Raw genomic sequence first — 17,997 nt, forward strand, 5'->3', positions numbered from 1 at the left:
TCTCCACCGTGCCCCTTGCCAAGTCCACTGATAGGGGGGACCTCCTCCCCATTCATCTGATCCTGTTTTATCAGGTATCTTCAGGATTGGCTGCAAAGCTCTCCTCTGTGGCCTAACAGGACTGCTCCTCCCTTGGGGGGTGGGGAGGCCAAAGAGCCAGTCATTGAGTTCCTGTTAGAAATAGTCCTTGTTCCCCTCACTATGGGAAGCCGATTGGTTACTGAGCTACCACAGGTTACATCTGAGCAGAGGTTCTAGGTTACATTCATACATGGTCCTTGGTTGCATGTCAGTCTCAGAAAAGACCCTGTGCCCAGATATCTTTGGTCCTTGTGGAGCTCCTATTCTTTCCTCATCAGACTAACTCCCCTTCTTTCTTATGATTCCCTGTACTCTGCCAAAGGTTTGGTCATGAGTCTTTGCTTTGAAAACACTGCTAGTTAGAGTCTTTCAAATGCGCTCAGTAGACTCCTGTCATATGTTCAATGCGCATCCCATCTGTCTTTCTAAACGAGAATTTCCCCAATTTAAAGAAAGCAATTCCTATAAGCATACAAAAGGCCTATGGAACACCAAATAGATTATACCAGAAAAGAAAATCCTCCTGTCATATAATAATCAAACACTAAACATATAGCACAAAGAAAAAATACTAAAAGCTGCAAGGGAAAAGGGCCAAGTAATATATAATAACAAACCTATTAGAATGACACCTGACTTTTCATCACAGACCATAAAAGCCAGAAGATGTCTTACAAATGCTAAGAGATCACAGATGTCAGTCAAGATTATTATACCCAGCAAAACTTATACCATAGATGGAGAAACAAGATATTCCATGACAAAACAAATATAAACAGTACCTATCCTCAAATCCAGCCCTACAGAACACACTAGAATAAAAACTCCAAGCCAAGGAGGCTAGCTACACCCAGGAAAACACAGAAAATAAATAACTTTACTACAGCAAAACTAAAAGAAAAGGACACAATCAACATCAAAATAAAAGGAACTAACAGTCACTGTTCATTAATCTCTCCCGACATCAAAAGATTCAACTCTCCAATAAAAAGACACATTAACAGAAGAGACGTGTAACAGGAACCAAAATTCTTCTGCATACAAGAACTACACCTCAGCTACAAACAGATATTACCTCAGTGTAAAAGGCTGGAAGAAAGTTTTCCAAGCAAAGGGACCCAAGAAGCAAGCTGAAGTAGCCATTCTAATATCAAATAAAATAGACTTTCAACCAAAATTAATCAAAAGAGATGAGGAAGGACACTTCATACTCATAAAAAAATACATCTTAATTTCGAACATCTATGTCCCAAATATAAGAGCATCCACATTTGTAAAAGAAACGTTAACATAGCCTTTAAGCACACATCAGTCTACACATATTAATAATGGAAGACTTCATTGGAACCCAATCTCACCAAAGGAGAGTTCAACAAAACAGAAACTGAACAGAGAAATAATGACACTAACAGATGTCATGAATCAAATGGACCTACCAGACATCTACAGAACTTTTCACCCAAACACAAAAGAATATACCTTCTTCTCAGCATCTCACGGAACCTTCTCCAAAATTGACCACGTAGTAAGTAGGTCACAAAGCAAGCCTCAAAAGATACAAGAAGATTGAAATAATCCCTTGTATCCTATCAGGCCACCATAGACTAAAGCTGGACCTCAACAACAACAGAAATAACAAAAAGGCTACACGCACATGGAAACTGAACAACTCTCTACTCAGTGACAAGTGGGCCAGGGAAGAAATAAAGAAAAAATTAAGGACTTCTTAAAATTCAATGAAAATGAAGGAACAACACACCCAAACTTATGGGACATAAAGAAAGCAGTGCTAAGAAGAAAATTAACAGCACCAAATGTCTTCATAAAGAGATTGGAGACATCTCATACAAGCAACTTAACAGCACACCTGAAAGCGCTAGGAAAAAAGAAGCGAACACTCCCAAGAAGGGATTTATGAATCAAAGAAACCAAGATCTGGTTCTTTGAGAAAATCAACAAGTTGGACAAACTCTTAGCCAGATTAACTAAAAGGCAGAGAGACACTATCTAAATCAAAAAAGAGAGATATAACAACTGACACTGAGAAAATCCAAAGGATCATTAGGTCTTACTACAAAAGTTCATATGCCACAAATTTCGAAAATCCAAATGAAATGGACAATTTAAAAAACAGATTTCACTTACCAAAGTTGAATGAAGATCAGATAAACAAATTAAATAGTCCTATATCCCCTAAGGAAATAGAAGCAGTCATCAAAAGTATTCCTAACAATCAAACAATCAATCAAACAAACAAACAAAGCATAGGGCCAGACTGTTTCAGCACAGAATTTTACCAGAATGTCAAAGAAGAGCTAATATAAATACTCTTCAAACTTGTTCCACAAAATAGAAATGGAAGAAGCATTACTAAACTCATTTTATGAAGCCACAGTCACCTTGATACTTAAACCACACAAAGACACAACTAAGAAAGACCAATTTTTCTTACAAACATTGACACAAAAATACTTACTAAAATATTTGCAAACTGTATCCAAGAACATATAAAAAATATCATTTACCATGACCAAGTAGGCTTTCAGCCCAGGCATACAGAAGTGGTTCAATAAATAGAAATTCATCAATGTAATCCACCATTTAAATAAACAGAAAGAAAAAAATCCATATGATCATCTCCTTAGATGCTGAAAAAGTGTTTGACAAAACAAAACAAACAAACAAACAAAAAAAAACAAAAATCAAAAACAAAAACAAAACCAAAAAACATCCTTTCATGTTTAAAGTCTTGGGGAGATCAGGGATAAAAGGCACATACCTAAATACAGAAAGCTTATAGCCAACATCAAACTAAACAGAGAGAAACTTAAATCAATTCCACTGAAATCAGGAACAAGAAAAGGCTGCCCACTTTCTTTTCATCTCTTCAATATAGTACTTGAAGTCCTAGCTAAAGCAAAAAGACAAGGAAAGGAAATCAAAGGGATATAAATTGGAAAGGAAAAAGTCAAAGTATCACAGAAAAGATAGCATCTTCAACAAATGGTGCTGGTCTAAATGGATATCTACAGGTGGCAAATGCAAATAGATCCATATTTTTCACCCTGCACTAAAATAAAGTCCAACTGGACCAAAGACCTCAACATAAAGCCAGACACACTAAATCTACTAGAAGAAAAAGTGGAGAAAAGCCTTGACCTCTTTGGCATAGGAGACAACCTCCTGAACTCTAAGGTAAACAATCAATTAATGAGACCTCAAGAAACTGAAAAGCTTCTGTAATCTTGACAGTGCAAAGGACACTGTCAACAGAAAAAAATAACAGCCTGCAGACCGGGAAAAGATATTCACCAACTCTATATCCAGTAAAAGGCTAATGTCAAAAATACATAAAGAACTCATGAAACTAAACACCAATACACCAAATAACCCATTTAAAAATGGGGTACAGAGCTAAACAGAGTTCTCCATAGAGGAATCTCAAGTGGCAGAGGATCATTTAAGGAAATGTTCAATGTCCTTAGTCATCAGGGAAGTGCAATCAAAATGACTCTGAGATTCCATCATACAACCATCAGAATGGCTAAGATCAAATACCCAAGTGACAGCACAGGATGGCAAGGTTGTGGAGAAAGAACACTCCTCCATTGCTGGTGGAAGTACAAACTGCACAATCACTTTGGAAATCAATCTGGTGCCTTTTCAGAAAACTGTGAATAGCTTTACCTCAAAACCAGCTACACTACTCCTGGACACATACCCCAAATATGATAGACCATACAACAAGGACATTTGCTCAACCACGTTCATAGCAGCTTTATTTGTAATAGCCATAATATGGAAACAACCTAGATGTCCCTCAACGGAAGAATGAATACAGAAATTGTGGTACATTTACACAATGAAATACTACTTGGCAATTAAAACAAAGAAATCACAAAATTTGCAGGCAGGTGGAGGAAACTGGAAAAAATCTTCATGAGTGAGGTAACCAAGAACCAGAAAGACAGGCATGGTATATACTCACTTATAAGCAGATATTAATCATATAATACAGGAAATCCATACTAAAGTCCACAGGCCTTAAGAAACTAAATAACAAGGAGGACTGTAGGGAGGATGCTTAAATCTCATTTAAAAGGTCAAGTAGAATAGACACAGGAAGCAGTTGAAGAGAGTGAACAGGATGAGAGCCTACCAAAGAAGTCTTCTGAAAAACTCCACCCAGCAGGGGATCAAAGCAGATGTTGAGACTCACAGCTAAAATTTGGGCAGAACCCTGGGAGTTGTATGGAAGAGTGGGGGGATAAAAGGATCTAGAGGGGACAGGGGCTCTACAAGGAGAGCAACAAGCCAAGGAATCTGGGCCCAGTGGGACCTGCAGAAATTGACACACCACCCAAAGACTATGCATGGAGAGGACCTACACTGCCTGCTCAGATGTAGCCGAAAGGCAGCACGGGCTCCCTATGACATGGTCTCTGATGCCCACTCTTTGATCACTTACCCTTGGCAGGATGGCCTAGCCAGGCCACAGAGAAAGAAGATACAGGTAGTTTTGATGAGAGGAGGGCTCTTCCTTTTCTAGGACTATGGGAGGAGGATAGTTGGGAAGACGAAGGGAGGGTGGAACTGGGAGGAGACGAGGGGGTTACAGTCGGGATGCAACTTGAATAAATTAGAAAAAAAAACAAAATTTTTTTAAAAAAACTTAATCAACAGCAGGGATATTATGCCTGAGACTTGGAAACCTAGCCAACTACAGAGGGCTAATGAGGTCATTAATCATAGTGAAGAAATTACTAACCCCACTTTAGTAGCACAACATAATTCCAAACTGTATTCTAAACAATTATCCTTCTACTTGCAGATAAATGTAACTCTTATCCCTCATCAAATATCTTCTCTTTACAACTGGGGAAGACCATTACCTAAATTGCAAGTGGTTAAAATGCAGAGAACAATTAATAGTGGATTGTTCAGCTGTAATTGATACATCTACAACACAGCTCCTACACTTAAGCCTCAGGGAACATGACAGAAGAGGAGGGGGCAGAAAAATCCTAAAAGTTCGAAGACCAGAAAATGGGTTGTGGGATTGTATCCTAGAAATGATGGGAAGCTTCAGCCACAATACCACAACAGATGGTTGCTTCAACAAGACCCAAACACTGACCACAACAGTGAACATGATAGTGTGAAAGGGCTCACCTTACAGGGGTCTGACTCCTACAGAAAGAACTACAGGCAGCTAAGCACTGTGGAGACAGGGGGAATCAGCCTTTCCCCGAACTGAGCTCCTGAATTGGTTATCTAGTGCCATGTGTTAATACACACACGAATAACACTAAATGGACTCAGTAGTTTTATTTGTATGTTACATATATAACACATTAATATGGAGACATGAATGGGACCAAGCGTGGGAGGGTTTAGGAGAAGGAAAGGTGTTGTGTAGCAGTTTCTTTTGAGCTTGGAACCTTCCTTCTTGAATATAAACTCTTTAAGACAGAATGTGAGAGGCAGGAAGAACAAGAGGATATTTTAATATGGGTTGTTGAAAGGAACATGAGACAACAGTATGTTCTAAAGGGAGGTGAAACATTCCATCCTACAGGAAAGCTTCTTAAGCTCCAGCATAAACAATTCAAAATAGCTTCAGGAATTGTCTGAAACTGACTAGGTTCACCAAGTCCCTCTATCCCCAGGGATATATGGAAACAGGGAGGACTATTGAAAGACTTACACAAGCCAGACTTGAAACAGAAAAGACCAGCTGCCTGGACGAAGTGGAGACCATCGGAGATGACCGGAAGAAACAGAAACTAGCTGAGCAGCTGGGAAGAGGCTCATACTAACTCAGCTACCTGTGGAGCATGGTCTCTGTCCTACCTGTTAAGCAACCTGCAAGTTGGACAGTACGTTCCAGATTTCCCAGCTTTGTGAGCTGTCACCTGTGCTATGGTGTGCGTTGGTGGGTGATGCAGTTGTCTTTGAGCAATTTCTGCTCCTGTCAGTAACCCCTCACCACACTCCTGTAAGTAAGCCAGCAAAAGCTCTTGGTTCACCAAGTTGCTCAAGCATCAGTTCTCTATCTGATGTGAGTACATGTTTGTTCATATTTCCCAAGGAATAGTGTCAAACAACAAAAAGGGAAGGGGCGAAATGTAATTATTTTTTAATTTTTTAAAATAATTTTTATTTTTTATATTAATCACAGGTTATTTACTTCGTATCCCAGCTGTAGTCCCCTCTCTCATTCCCTCCCATTCCCACCCTCCCTCTCTCTTCTCCTCCCTGCCCCTTTCCAAGTCTGTACACCTAAAGAATATAAACAAGAAAGAGGACCCAGGGTAAGATCATCAGTCCTCACTTAGGAAGACAAATGAGATGGACATTGGAAGTAGGAGAAAACAAGTAACAGGACAGAAGCCTACCGCAGAGGGCCTCTGAAAGACTTTACCTAGCAGTGTATCAAAGCAGATGCTGAGACTCATAACCAAACCTAGGCAGAGTATAGGGAATCATCTGAAAGAAGGGGGAGTTAGTATGACCAGGAGGGGACAGAAGCTCCAAAAGACCAAATATATCAGGGCACAGGGGTCTTTTATGAGACTGTTTCTCCAACCAAGGACTATGTATGGACGTAATCATTTTTTTAATAAGAAAACAGGAAAAACAACAAACAAAAACCCTGTATCAAGCAATGCCACATTTGGCCAGTAGATAGCAGTATAGATATTCCAAGAAGTGGAGAAAGGCATTGGTGTGATTACTCTGCTGCCAAGGAAACATTAGACAAGCTCATTTTAGATCAGCACACGAGAAAAACAGAAACCCCTAGAGTTTTAAAAAGTGAGATTTTAAAATATCAAATCCTAGTTGTATCTAATGTAAGCCTGCACATTCAGCCCACTTGTTTCCTAACATAGTTTCTGTTAGGAGGTAGGAAGGTATGTATTTGGCACAGAGTAAAATAAAACATAATGCCAGGTTCCGGAAGGACCACAAAATGAGTGGTGAGTGAGTGTTCGAGCAGCATTTTGCAGAATGAATGAATATGTAAACAAGACAACTCACTGTACTCATTATTACCACTTTAAGAGATAGTTTAAAAAGTCGCATGTGTGTGAAAATGTACTGCTTTGTAAACAAAAACTTCACAGTTATATAAAAAAGGTAGATATCACCTTTCCATAGTTAAACATTCTACTGTGTATAGCTGCTGTTATGTTCTGATACAGAAGGAAGAACTTCACATTCCTTTTGAGGTAAAGCAGTAGAGATCTCACATGATGCTGAACCATTCTTCTGTGTGGTACTACTTCAATTCTTCAAAGCATATTATCAAGCTTACTGTGAAAATCCAGGGGATGAGTATTCAAAGACCTATCAAAGAAAAATGAAATTGAGGGGACTTGGGCAAGGGAAGTATATGTTAATAAAAAAAAGGTATCCATAAATGATAAAACTAAAGAGATAACTTCAAATTTCTTTTGCAGTTTAGTTGGTGATGATAGGATGGAGAAACAGACTCTTGCAAAGATTAAGAATTGAAAATTCCCCCCCAAATTTTCAGGCCCACCTTCAGGGCTTTTCTGTATACATAGCCTCAAATGGCCCCAGATGACCTTCAGCCTTTGAACATCCTCATCATGGTAGCTATGGAATCCTTTATGTTGCAGTTATGTTTGGGCGTTTGCAATAAAAGTGCCTTATCAGTATGACACAGGCAGTCAGATGCAGGTTGCAGGAAGTATGGGCATCTGTGTACATCTGTTTCCTGCTTTCTCTGAACTTAGGAAGCAATATCTGAAGTGTTAAGAGATTATGCCAGGGATAATACCCTACAGTTGATGAACAAGAAGACAAGGCTACCACAGATGATTACTTAAAATCATCTGTATTGGTACATGGGCAGTACCTAGGGTGATTCAGAAAAAGATGTTGCCAAATTTATAAACATCTGTCTGGTTTGGTGAAGACGCACATTAGTTATCTCCTCAAGACACTTCTGCACTGCCTTGCAAGTCCAAATGAGTCCCAGCCTTGCACAGCCTGCCTGCACAGGCCTTCCTTCACCTCTAGCTTCTCTTTGGAGGTTAACAATTTACATCTACTGTGAAAGCAGCATCTTAGTGCCCTTTAGCATCTATGAGAACAGATAGTGGAGAGAGTGTAGCCACCAAAGGGAGAACAGGCGTAGCCTCACTTTGCTGAACATTTTAGATTGTGTTTGGGCCTTGAACACAGCCGTACCATGAAACTTGTTAACTCTTCCACTTATGTCCTAATATATCCAACAAATCGCCTAGTTCTCTCCTTAACAAGCTTTCTTGAACTGAGGATGTAAGCAGATTCTAATGATATTCTGTTAAAGCTCCAGTGTAACCTCCCACCCCCAATTTGATGTGAAAAAGAAGATAGAAAAAAGGAAAAGTGGGAAGAAGCTGGGGGAGGCTAGTAAAAAACCAAGTTTCTGATAGAGTAAAACCATCAATTCTTAATTTTATCCTCAGAGACATTTAAAGGCCCCGATGACTGTGTTGTGCAAACAGGGTTACTATTTAATACAGCACCAGCATTATACTCTGTTAAACTGTGAATGAAGAATATTGGATTCTCCAAGAATAATGAGACTCAAAATGATTTTAGATAAGAATAGTACCAAGGAGTCTACCAGGTTTTGCCAAACCATAAGAAGTCAGGGGCTCCTTGAAAATTTCTTTGTCCTTGAGGTAAGTTACACTCTCTCCTTAAATCCCAGGCTTCACTCATCTGAGGCTGTACATTAGCAATAAGTCATGTCATTCTTCTGACCTCTCAACTCTTTGAAAATTATTGCAAGATCAGTGCTTCAGGCTTGGTAAAGCGGAATCTTCTTTCCTGATAATGATACAGAATCTATAGCTTTTAGCATCTATAGATCATCCCCACATTTCTTATCAGCAAGAGGCTCAATCATTCACTACATTTATAGCTGCCAAAGAGTTGACTAATACCTGAAGCAGAATGATTAATTAGATGGAGCCATGGATGTGGACCTCTCTGACTTCAAGCAAGTTGCAGATTTGCTCATGTCTCATAAGATGACCCTTTACAGTTTGTTCCTTAAATGCAAAGTTAAATAAGAAGGTTGCATAATATCCAATATCCATTTCAACTCTGAAATTCCAGCCTTCATATTATTTTTATGTCATTTTCTGGTATTGATACTAATGATGAGAAAGTAAGTACAGAAGAAAAGTACGGAAAGCAAACAAACCCTAACCATCCAGAAAAGCCATAGGTAGACAAACCTGATCTCAAAGCTTTGAGCTTATCCATTCACATTAAGTTTTTTAGAAGAACCAACTAGAATCATGTGGTGATAAAATTTGGTTGTCTCAGTTTTCTGCTACTAGTTGATATAAAAATATTGTTCTTACTCTCCCTAAACTGGGATAAACATTCTTAAAATGATAACTCAATGATGTGATACTCAAATTGTTAAATTAATTATAAGACAAAGAAAATGGTTATAAAAATATTCTAATTTGTCAGGAAAAAATTTAAATACCCAAACATTAAGCTCAATGTACCATTGCTAGACAAGGTTCGTGCACCCATATCTTTTTGGTATTTGCTTCCATTTAACATGACTCAAAGCTTCCTTCTCTTCAAGGCATTTTTGCATCTTGCCACTACATAAATCTTTGTGCCCCTTGATCTTGTTTTGAGCCTCTCTGCAGATTATATCTAAACTGTTTAGCTTGGCATTCCAGACTTCTACTATCTAGCTTACAAAACATTTTCTTCTTGTTTTTTTTTTCTCAACACATTTCTTCCACTCTCTTAGCACTTCTTTTTATGCCTCATGTGAGCGTTCTGAAGTCATTTCACTTTGCTTTTGCTCACATTTTTCACCCTTGTCCCTATATGGAATTACCTATCTCATTTTTCTTAATATAGACTAAGCTTGGTGATTGTTGGAGGCTAAGCAAAGTAACGTTTCTTCTATTCCGTGAAGCACTTGTGTTGCAATGATCTTTCCCTCCACTAGCTACGCTAACCAGCTCCTTTTTTATTTCTGTATCGACTGCTATGTTTTGTTTATTGCATATGTCTTGATAAAACTATTGGCTTTTGAAGAAGAGCTACAATGTGAAAAATTACTTTACCTTTTTACCTTTCTCCTTTTTTTCCCCTCTCTTCTTATTTTCCATTCTCACCCCCATCCCATTTCTTTCTTCCTGTTTTTTTTTTTAAATTTTTCTCATAAAGTAAATTTGGGAAATCTAGGAAATAATTAATAGTCACTTTATAAATAAACATGGAAATATTAGAATTAATATTAAAATTAATAGCACAAACTTCGTTTTTTTTTTTCCCACACTTATCTTATGTCCTATACATGCTAGTTTGGAATTCAACTCCCACCCCAACACATTTTTGTGAGAACACGTAGTTTGAAAACATGTATCAAACTATATATTCTACTTTTAAATTTGGACTTAGAAGGTTTTCTACAACAATATAAGCATTCTAAGAAATGTAAATAAGTTAGGAGAGTGTACTATTACTCATTTTGATGTGCTTAAGTCTTAGACATTTTCCTTACAAACAGTTTGTGGTAAGGTTGTTTCCTTACAAACAGTTTAAGCCAGGTGTGGTGGCACATGCCTTCAGTCCCAGCACCAGGGAGGAAAAGGTTGGTGTATCTCTGTGAGTTCAAGGCCAGCTTGGTTCACAAAGCAAGAGCCAGGACTGTTACACAGAGAAACCCTCTCTGGAAAACAAACAAACAAACAAACAAACAAAAACAAACAAACAAATGAAGGGATCTCACTTTTACTTTCCAGGTGAATCAGCAGATTCAGGCAGACAATGAATGACTCCGAAAGGGGGCTGTATCTGGCTAATGTTTTGTCTTCCTACCCTTGAATCTTCATCTCTTCAAAAAGGAGTTTATCTATTTTTGTCCAATCAGTTCCATTAAATCCTTTACCTTTTATAGAGTTGTTTATAAATAAAATAAAACTCAGAGCCAAGAATTAGAATCTCTTTCAATTTTAAAAATTATCTTATTTATTCTTCTAGGTTAGAATAACTTTCTAGGGCTAGCGATACAGCTTAGTGGTACGGAGAGAGCCTAGCATGTGAGAGGCCTCAAGTTCAGCAACACACCCCCCCCCACACACACAGAGAGAGAGAGAGAGAGAGAGAGAGAGAGATAGATAGATAGATAGATAGATAGAGAGAGAGACATGAAAAGGTGAAATTAAGCTGTAGAATAATTGGTAAGAAAAATTTTGTGATGGGTAGCAATGGAATAGTGATATTGTTTGTCTTCCAAAGAAAATCTAAAGCCAGGCACAGCTGTGTCATTTCCTACAAGGGCCCGAGAACACCAAAATCAGTCTTGGCAAATAATAAGAAAAGATACATGGCCCATGCTTACCTCTGTCTTTCTCTACAAAGGAATTAAATTGTATGAAGAGACACTTTCTCCATAGCTTCAGGAACAACATGCTTTCCAAATCACAGTGAAACTGCACAGCTCTCTGGAATAATGCCCTTTCTCTTATGCACAGTCTCAGCACACTGGGCAGGACTTGGCCCTCTTCTTATCAGTGCTCTTGCCTTAGCATTCTGGAACCAAGGCTGCTTTACCTCTAGCTTGGTAGCTTGGTCCCAGACTGCTAAAGGAATTCACAAACCACCTTTATTTCTGTTTTTGAATTCAGAATGCTAGGAATTCAACTTTATTCCCCCCCCCCCGCCGCAAATTACAACCCAAACTGCTCTTTTTGTTGAATTTTGTTTTTTAGGGCTTGGCTGTCAGTTGCAGCTCTACTTCTTTACATCTACAGCTTCCTTTTGTAAGAGCTATTTGTCTCTAGATGTCAGGATTCCAACTGATCTGGATGTTTGACCTCTCTTCCTCTTAGGTTTTCTGTATGTTCAATAACAGATAATCATGGGTCGTACTTAGACTTCCACCCATTGACCACTGTGCTTTTAATTTTCCACTCAATTTTAAAGGTTAAGAGCCCTCAAAGGAAACGTGCAAACACAGAGGCTGAGACTCAGAGTTGCGGTCCTTGCCTGGCCTCCAAGGTTGCTTTCTATAAGGCTGTGGTTTTCCTCTTTTCTTTCTTCTCTCCCTAAGCTCTGGGGCAGGTTGTTACAGTGTCACTGGTCACAGTTCTGTTGGACTCCTAAACTCCTTCCACATCATTCCCAAACATCCTTAGCTCTTTTATTCACTGTTCTGCCACTGGCACGGTTAGAGCTCCTCCAGAGTTTCCCACAAGTCCCCAACTCCAAAAATCCCTCTAGCCCTTTCAGCAACATGTTACTTGCAAAACCCCAATCCAGCTAGGTAGGTGTACTCCTGAGACTGGCTCAGCCCACTTCCCACCTCCCACTCCCCATGCCTCAGCCCTGGCGCCTCCCCAGGACTCTGAGAAACCTTCTTCACAAATTTCCCGAAAGCTGTCACTGAGCATTCTTGTATCCTTCTGCCTCCCTTGTCCAGTGCCAGAGTCACTCTAGCCACTCCAGTGACTCTTAGCCCAGCACTAGGTATGGCTAACAGCCCCTATGCTGGGCGGGGCGCGCTTCGGTCTGTGCAGAGCTCTGCGCCCAGCTGCTGAGCGACAGCCTCTGGTTATCCCGGGTCCAGTGCAGTCGCCACCTTGGTTCTCCGGAACCCAAATCCTTAGGCCACCAGCCGCTCACCTTAGAAGCACTGAGCATCAGAGAAAGCGTACTGGAGCCCTGCAGCTAGGTGGCTTTCCTTTCACTCCTAAGAGGCACTGAGCGCGGGGACCCAACCTTCCGCCGGTCTCTTCTGCTGGCCTCTCTGCCCACCTTTCCTTGGTTTCCCAGCGTCCTTAACCCTCAGCGGGAAGTGGCGATGCAGGAGGGGTTGCTGAGGGAGCTCAGCTCCTGAGCCTGAGCCAGCTGGCACCATGCGCTTGTGGCCGCTGCCTCTCATCGTGGTCCCTGGCTTGCTGCAGCTGGTGAGTGCACGGTCTGCGGTGCGGTACAGGGCTACATTTCGGCGGGAAATCCTCCTCCGTAAGGTATTTGGGAGCTGAGCTGCTCCCAAGAAGCTCAGGCTGTGACGGGAGTTTGCATTGCCTTACTCTTGATTGGGAAGGAAGGCACTTTGAGAGAGAAAAGAGTGGAAAGGGAGGAGAGAGAGAGAGAGGAGTGGAAGGGCTTAGTGAGGGTTGGAATGTACTGTCTCGTAAAGTAGGAAGCCAAGTACCTAGAAAAGAAGTGCAAGGAAGAGACATCTAGGCGCTCGGTGAGGACCAGAGCTGATGGACATGACCCGGGTGGATTGAAAGACCTTCCTGCAGCCGAGACAGAGGCTTGGCGACTCAGTTTTGCTCAGGTGCCCGCTCGCACTTCTTCCAAAGCAGGGGTATTTGGGGTAACTTGGATTTCATTCTCTGTTCTATCTGGCGATGAGAACTGAAATAGGGTTTCTAACAACTAGAGACAAAAGACATAACTTTGATGGCCAACTTCGTGTAATCAGTAGCCAACCCGATCCGCGGTTCCAGAACCGCTGTGGCAGCACAGCAAAACGTAAGATGTTAAAAGATGGTTCAGGGCGCAATAGGGATACTAAGGCTGCCATTCAGGACTCCCTAGATTTCCGGAAGAAGTGTATACTTAATGTTTTCCTCGTTAATTGTGGTTAAGGTGGACCTAAAGTAAAACCTTTAAAAAGTGACTGGCCTTTTCTTGATTAAAGGGCTTATTTAGTCCTGACACTTTAGATTTATCTGCTTACCATGGATTGTTAAAAACAAGGGCAACATTTCCAAGTGTGTCCTTTTAGAGAAAAGACCAAGTAACTAATGAAAAAAAAATAAAAAGCAAGATATTATAGAGGTAGGTACTTTGCAAGTGTTGAGGGTAGAATGGACTCCAAAAGTGAAGAGATTTAAGCAGAGACTTAATTCAACTGCACAGCACTGAATGAGAAAATTGTTGATGGCATCAAGAGAGAGTGTGGTATGGCTGACTGTCTTTGAATGAGCCGACACTGTATAATGTATACAGGATGTATGCCTATGATCTTTAGTCTCATGTGCTTTAAAAAAATCAGCCTGAATTCCAGTGAAAGTGATCCAACCCAACAGCAGGTGCAAAAGGAAAAGCCTGGGAAAATGGGCTGCTTAAGTGGAGTCCTCAGCACAGCCTCATGAATCTTGGCTGGTTAATTTTACAGTCAGTGATCACAGATTGTGTATGTGTTCCATAAGCACCATTTAGGTCCCCAAAGATGAGGAAATGCATTTAGGGATGCCATCGGGAAAGTTCCATCAGTCCCAGCACTAGAAATGTTATATTCCCCCTCCTCCACCAGCGAATGGGAAATACATACGGAGAAGATTAGATATATTCAGTAAGAGCTGGATTCTAATATTACAGCATTGGTTGATTGATTAGTTTTTTAGGAAGCTATGCCAAATCCTAATTGGCTTTTGGATTGTACTGGGGTTGTAATGTTTTTCGAAGCACCTTATCATGGAAAGTGACTGGGAAGCTGCAGCCCAGTGATAAGCACACAGACTTAGTTGCCATCTTCCAGGACAATAAGAGGCCATTTACACTGCATACGTCCTCAGAGCTCTTCCCAGCCTTATGCAAACCAAGAGTGATATAAAAGGGAAGCAGAGCAGGTGAGCGGGGTAGATCTACAGTATCTACCTGTCCTACTTACACACCGCCCAGCAGATTTCACAAAATCTATAATTTGCTGCTTGGATGGTTCACAGTTGTGTTATTCTCAGCTGATGTTGAACTTCTTAATTAAATCCTAAGAGCAAACAGATTTAAAAAGTAATTAGATTTGAAAAAAAGTCGTTTTTATTTTGTAGGAACCATATTACTCAAAAGCCCTATGTCGGAAGCAGGGTGCGTGCCCACCTGCGTATCAGACATATATTTATAGAGAGAGATACTATAGAAATTTTATTCAGAGATATGTAAGATTTGTGGGATAGACTTAGAATTAGATTTTTTTTTAATTTCACTGGCAGCCTAAACAATATTCTCTAAGAATATTTTAAGTGTGAATATTGCATTTCTTTGGGCATATTGACAGTTAATTAAATTAAAATTTTCTGCTTAATCAGAAAACAGTTGTAGAAAGTTGGGTTTAAATAACTATCCAACAGCACTATTTCTCAAATACTAGGACTTTTCACTTATTTTATGAGATTTTTTTTAAAGAGAAAATAAGCTGAGTTGATAAATGTTGCAGGCAGCCTATGGAAAAAAATGTGTATGCTAGTTATACCTTTGCACAGTTTTCATGGTCTATAGTCAGTCTTTTTAACATATTATTACACCTAATTAATGGGATTACTAGGGACATGTACAATCTGAATACTCATTTTACATGTATTCTTTTCTTGATAGTCTTATTCAGTACAACGTTTCTTTTCTATCACTTCATGAAGAAAATTAGCATATGGAATTAATAAATAGTATAACAAAATGACTGTTATTTCATGATATGACTTCATCAGATGTAAGATTCTTACAGATTTGCTAGATAATTCTGGACTCATTATAACAGTGATTTTAATTTTCAGTAAAATGCAGCCTGGTAATAATACTGCATTTGAATTTAAATAAATAATTAAATCTACTTTAATGTGAAATCTAACAATGATTTTAAAATTTGTGTTATTCTGAATTGTTTTTCTGTTCATTACATTATAACTTTTAGAGTCTTATAAATCAGAATACTTAAAAGAAAATATTTTTGTGTTCATCTTCATTATGGAATATCACCTCTTCTCACATTTATTAGGTGTACTTTTGCTTACCTTAATGAATTTTTTAATTGTAATATTTATTTAGTGTGATTGTCTTACTCTGTCTTTTTTATTATCCAGAAGTGATAACTCATCGCTGTCTTCCATTTATCCATCACAGTTTCCCTCATACAGTTTGATCAATAAACATCAAGATGTCATTTTCCAGTCTGGGATCAATAGTCACCTGTTGTCCATATGACTGCAGAAGAAAAGAATAATATCAAGCCTAAAATTTAGAGGGACCCTGACTTTCAACTCTCCTTATAAACATCATTAGTTTGATATTTAAAAAATGGGCCCTTGTACCCCAATAAAAGTTGTGTCTCTCTGGACTGTTCTGAGATGGTGCTACCTGATCCAGACTTAAGTACTTTTCACATACAAAACTGATTCATTCTGGCAATTTAGTATGTTGTTAATAGATTTCAAACCAAAAAGAAAGTCTTGCTTAATCTCTGTTTTCTGTGTTGTTTCCTCAATAATTTTCTCTTCTTTCTTTCTTCTTTCTTTCTTTCTTTCTTTCTTTCTTTCTTTCTTTCTTTCTTTCTTTCTTTCTTTCTGATAAGTGGTCAGGTTACACTGTAGCATAAAATGTGTAACTCTTGCAATAACATGAATTAAGAAACACTGGGTTTGTCATGTACAATATGATGTATCAATATGGATTTTATAATGCAGTGTCCAACATTTAGATATTAAGTAGTTAATTAATACACAATGAATGATCTAGTTATCTAGTGGTAGCAATTAAATATGAATATAAACATGTCACAGGTCTGGATTTTATGAAAGCTGCAGGATTGCTGCTAACTGCTAATATATTCTGTAAATTCCTGTACCTAAGGCATTGCTGGGTAACATTTGGAAAAAGAATTATAGCTGTACACCCTGGAGCCGACAGCCAGGGCTGTATCAGGATTTTTGTAAGGAAGCTCACTCTATCTTAGCCATAAGCATTTTTGTTAGTTAGAAGCTGGCATTTAATATCTTGATTTTGAAGTAGGTTATTTTGAAGCTGTTTTAAAAATCATTCTGAATGATTCTGAGCACTCATCAATGTGATGTTACTAGGTATTGTTATTGTTATGATATATTATTCAACAAACTAATTTCTGTATTGATTCTGTAAATAAATTAACAGACAAATTTTAATTTTTGATTTGAACATAGTTGCAATTTAAAATGTGGTGTTTCAATATTATTTTATTAAATGTAGAAGATTTTCTCCATGTAGCATGTTTGTTAAACAGCGGTGTGATTTTATAACACAATTTTTGAATAAGTGTTTTCAATTGTGTCAAATCAGGTATTCTAGTCTATGTTTTTATGGCATTTGCTAAGATTCTCTTTAAATGTTTTATTACTGATGATATGGTCAATGATGAAGATGGCAACTTCATTTTTTATCTTAAAATCCTGCCAAAGAACAAAGTAATCTATAATAACTTTCAGGGTAAATTTTCATATTACAGAAAAAAACTAGCATATTACTGATAGAGGACTCCCACCTTTTGTTACGTTAATTTGTGAACATTTTTATATATATCAACAAACATCTTTCTGGTTCACTAAGCTGCGTGATGAACATCAGTACGAAGGTCTGTTTCTTTGCAAACATACAATCTAAAATGAACATTTTCTTATTTTACCCTAAATGTTATGGGGTAAAAGTGTTTTTTTTTTTTTTTTTTTCTTCTAATCAGTTCATTTAAAAAGTCACAGTCAGTCTTTAAGGTAGACCTTCTTGTCATTTTTCCTTTTTAAGACATATGGAGCAGTGTTAAAAGATTGGAACATCTTATAAAATCAAACCACAACAATAACCAAGATTTGCATATGACTTTCTACATTCAGGTCTTCCAACAATACACATCACATCTCATTTTGCCAGTTAAGAGTGACTCCACAAGCAGAACAACAGAACAAGATAATTTGAACACAGGGAACTTCCCAGAGACTCATACTCCAACCAAGGACTATTCGTGGAGATGACCTGGAACCCCTGCACAGGTGTAGCCCATGGCAGTTCAGTGTCCAAGTGGGTTCCATAGTAATGGGAAGAGGGACTGCCTCTGACATAATCTGATTGGCCTGCTCGTTGATCACTTCCCCCTGAGGGGGG

The 17,997-nt window shown here is 38.8% G+C and overlaps 1 protein-coding gene across 1 annotated transcript in view; it reads left to right on the plus strand.

The window, feature by feature from the left end:
• The first annotated feature begins 12,998 nt into the window (after positions 1–12,998).
• Positions 12,999–17,997, plus strand: part of Nxph2 (neurexophilin 2) — a 123,372-nt gene continuing 118,373 nt past the window's right edge. Inside the window, exon 1 of the mRNA XM_055599757.1 lies at positions 12,999–13,049. Coding sequence (XP_055455732.1) covers positions 12,999–13,049 — 51 coding nt within the window. The remainder of the gene's footprint in view (positions 13,050–17,997) is intronic.

The sequence above is a fragment of the Psammomys obesus genome, unplaced genomic scaffold, assembly GCF_907164565.1.
Source record: "Psammomys obesus unplaced genomic scaffold, mPsaObe1.curated_primary_1811, whole genome shotgun sequence".
Classification (NCBI taxonomy): Eukaryota; Metazoa; Chordata; class Mammalia; order Rodentia; family Muridae; genus Psammomys; species Psammomys obesus.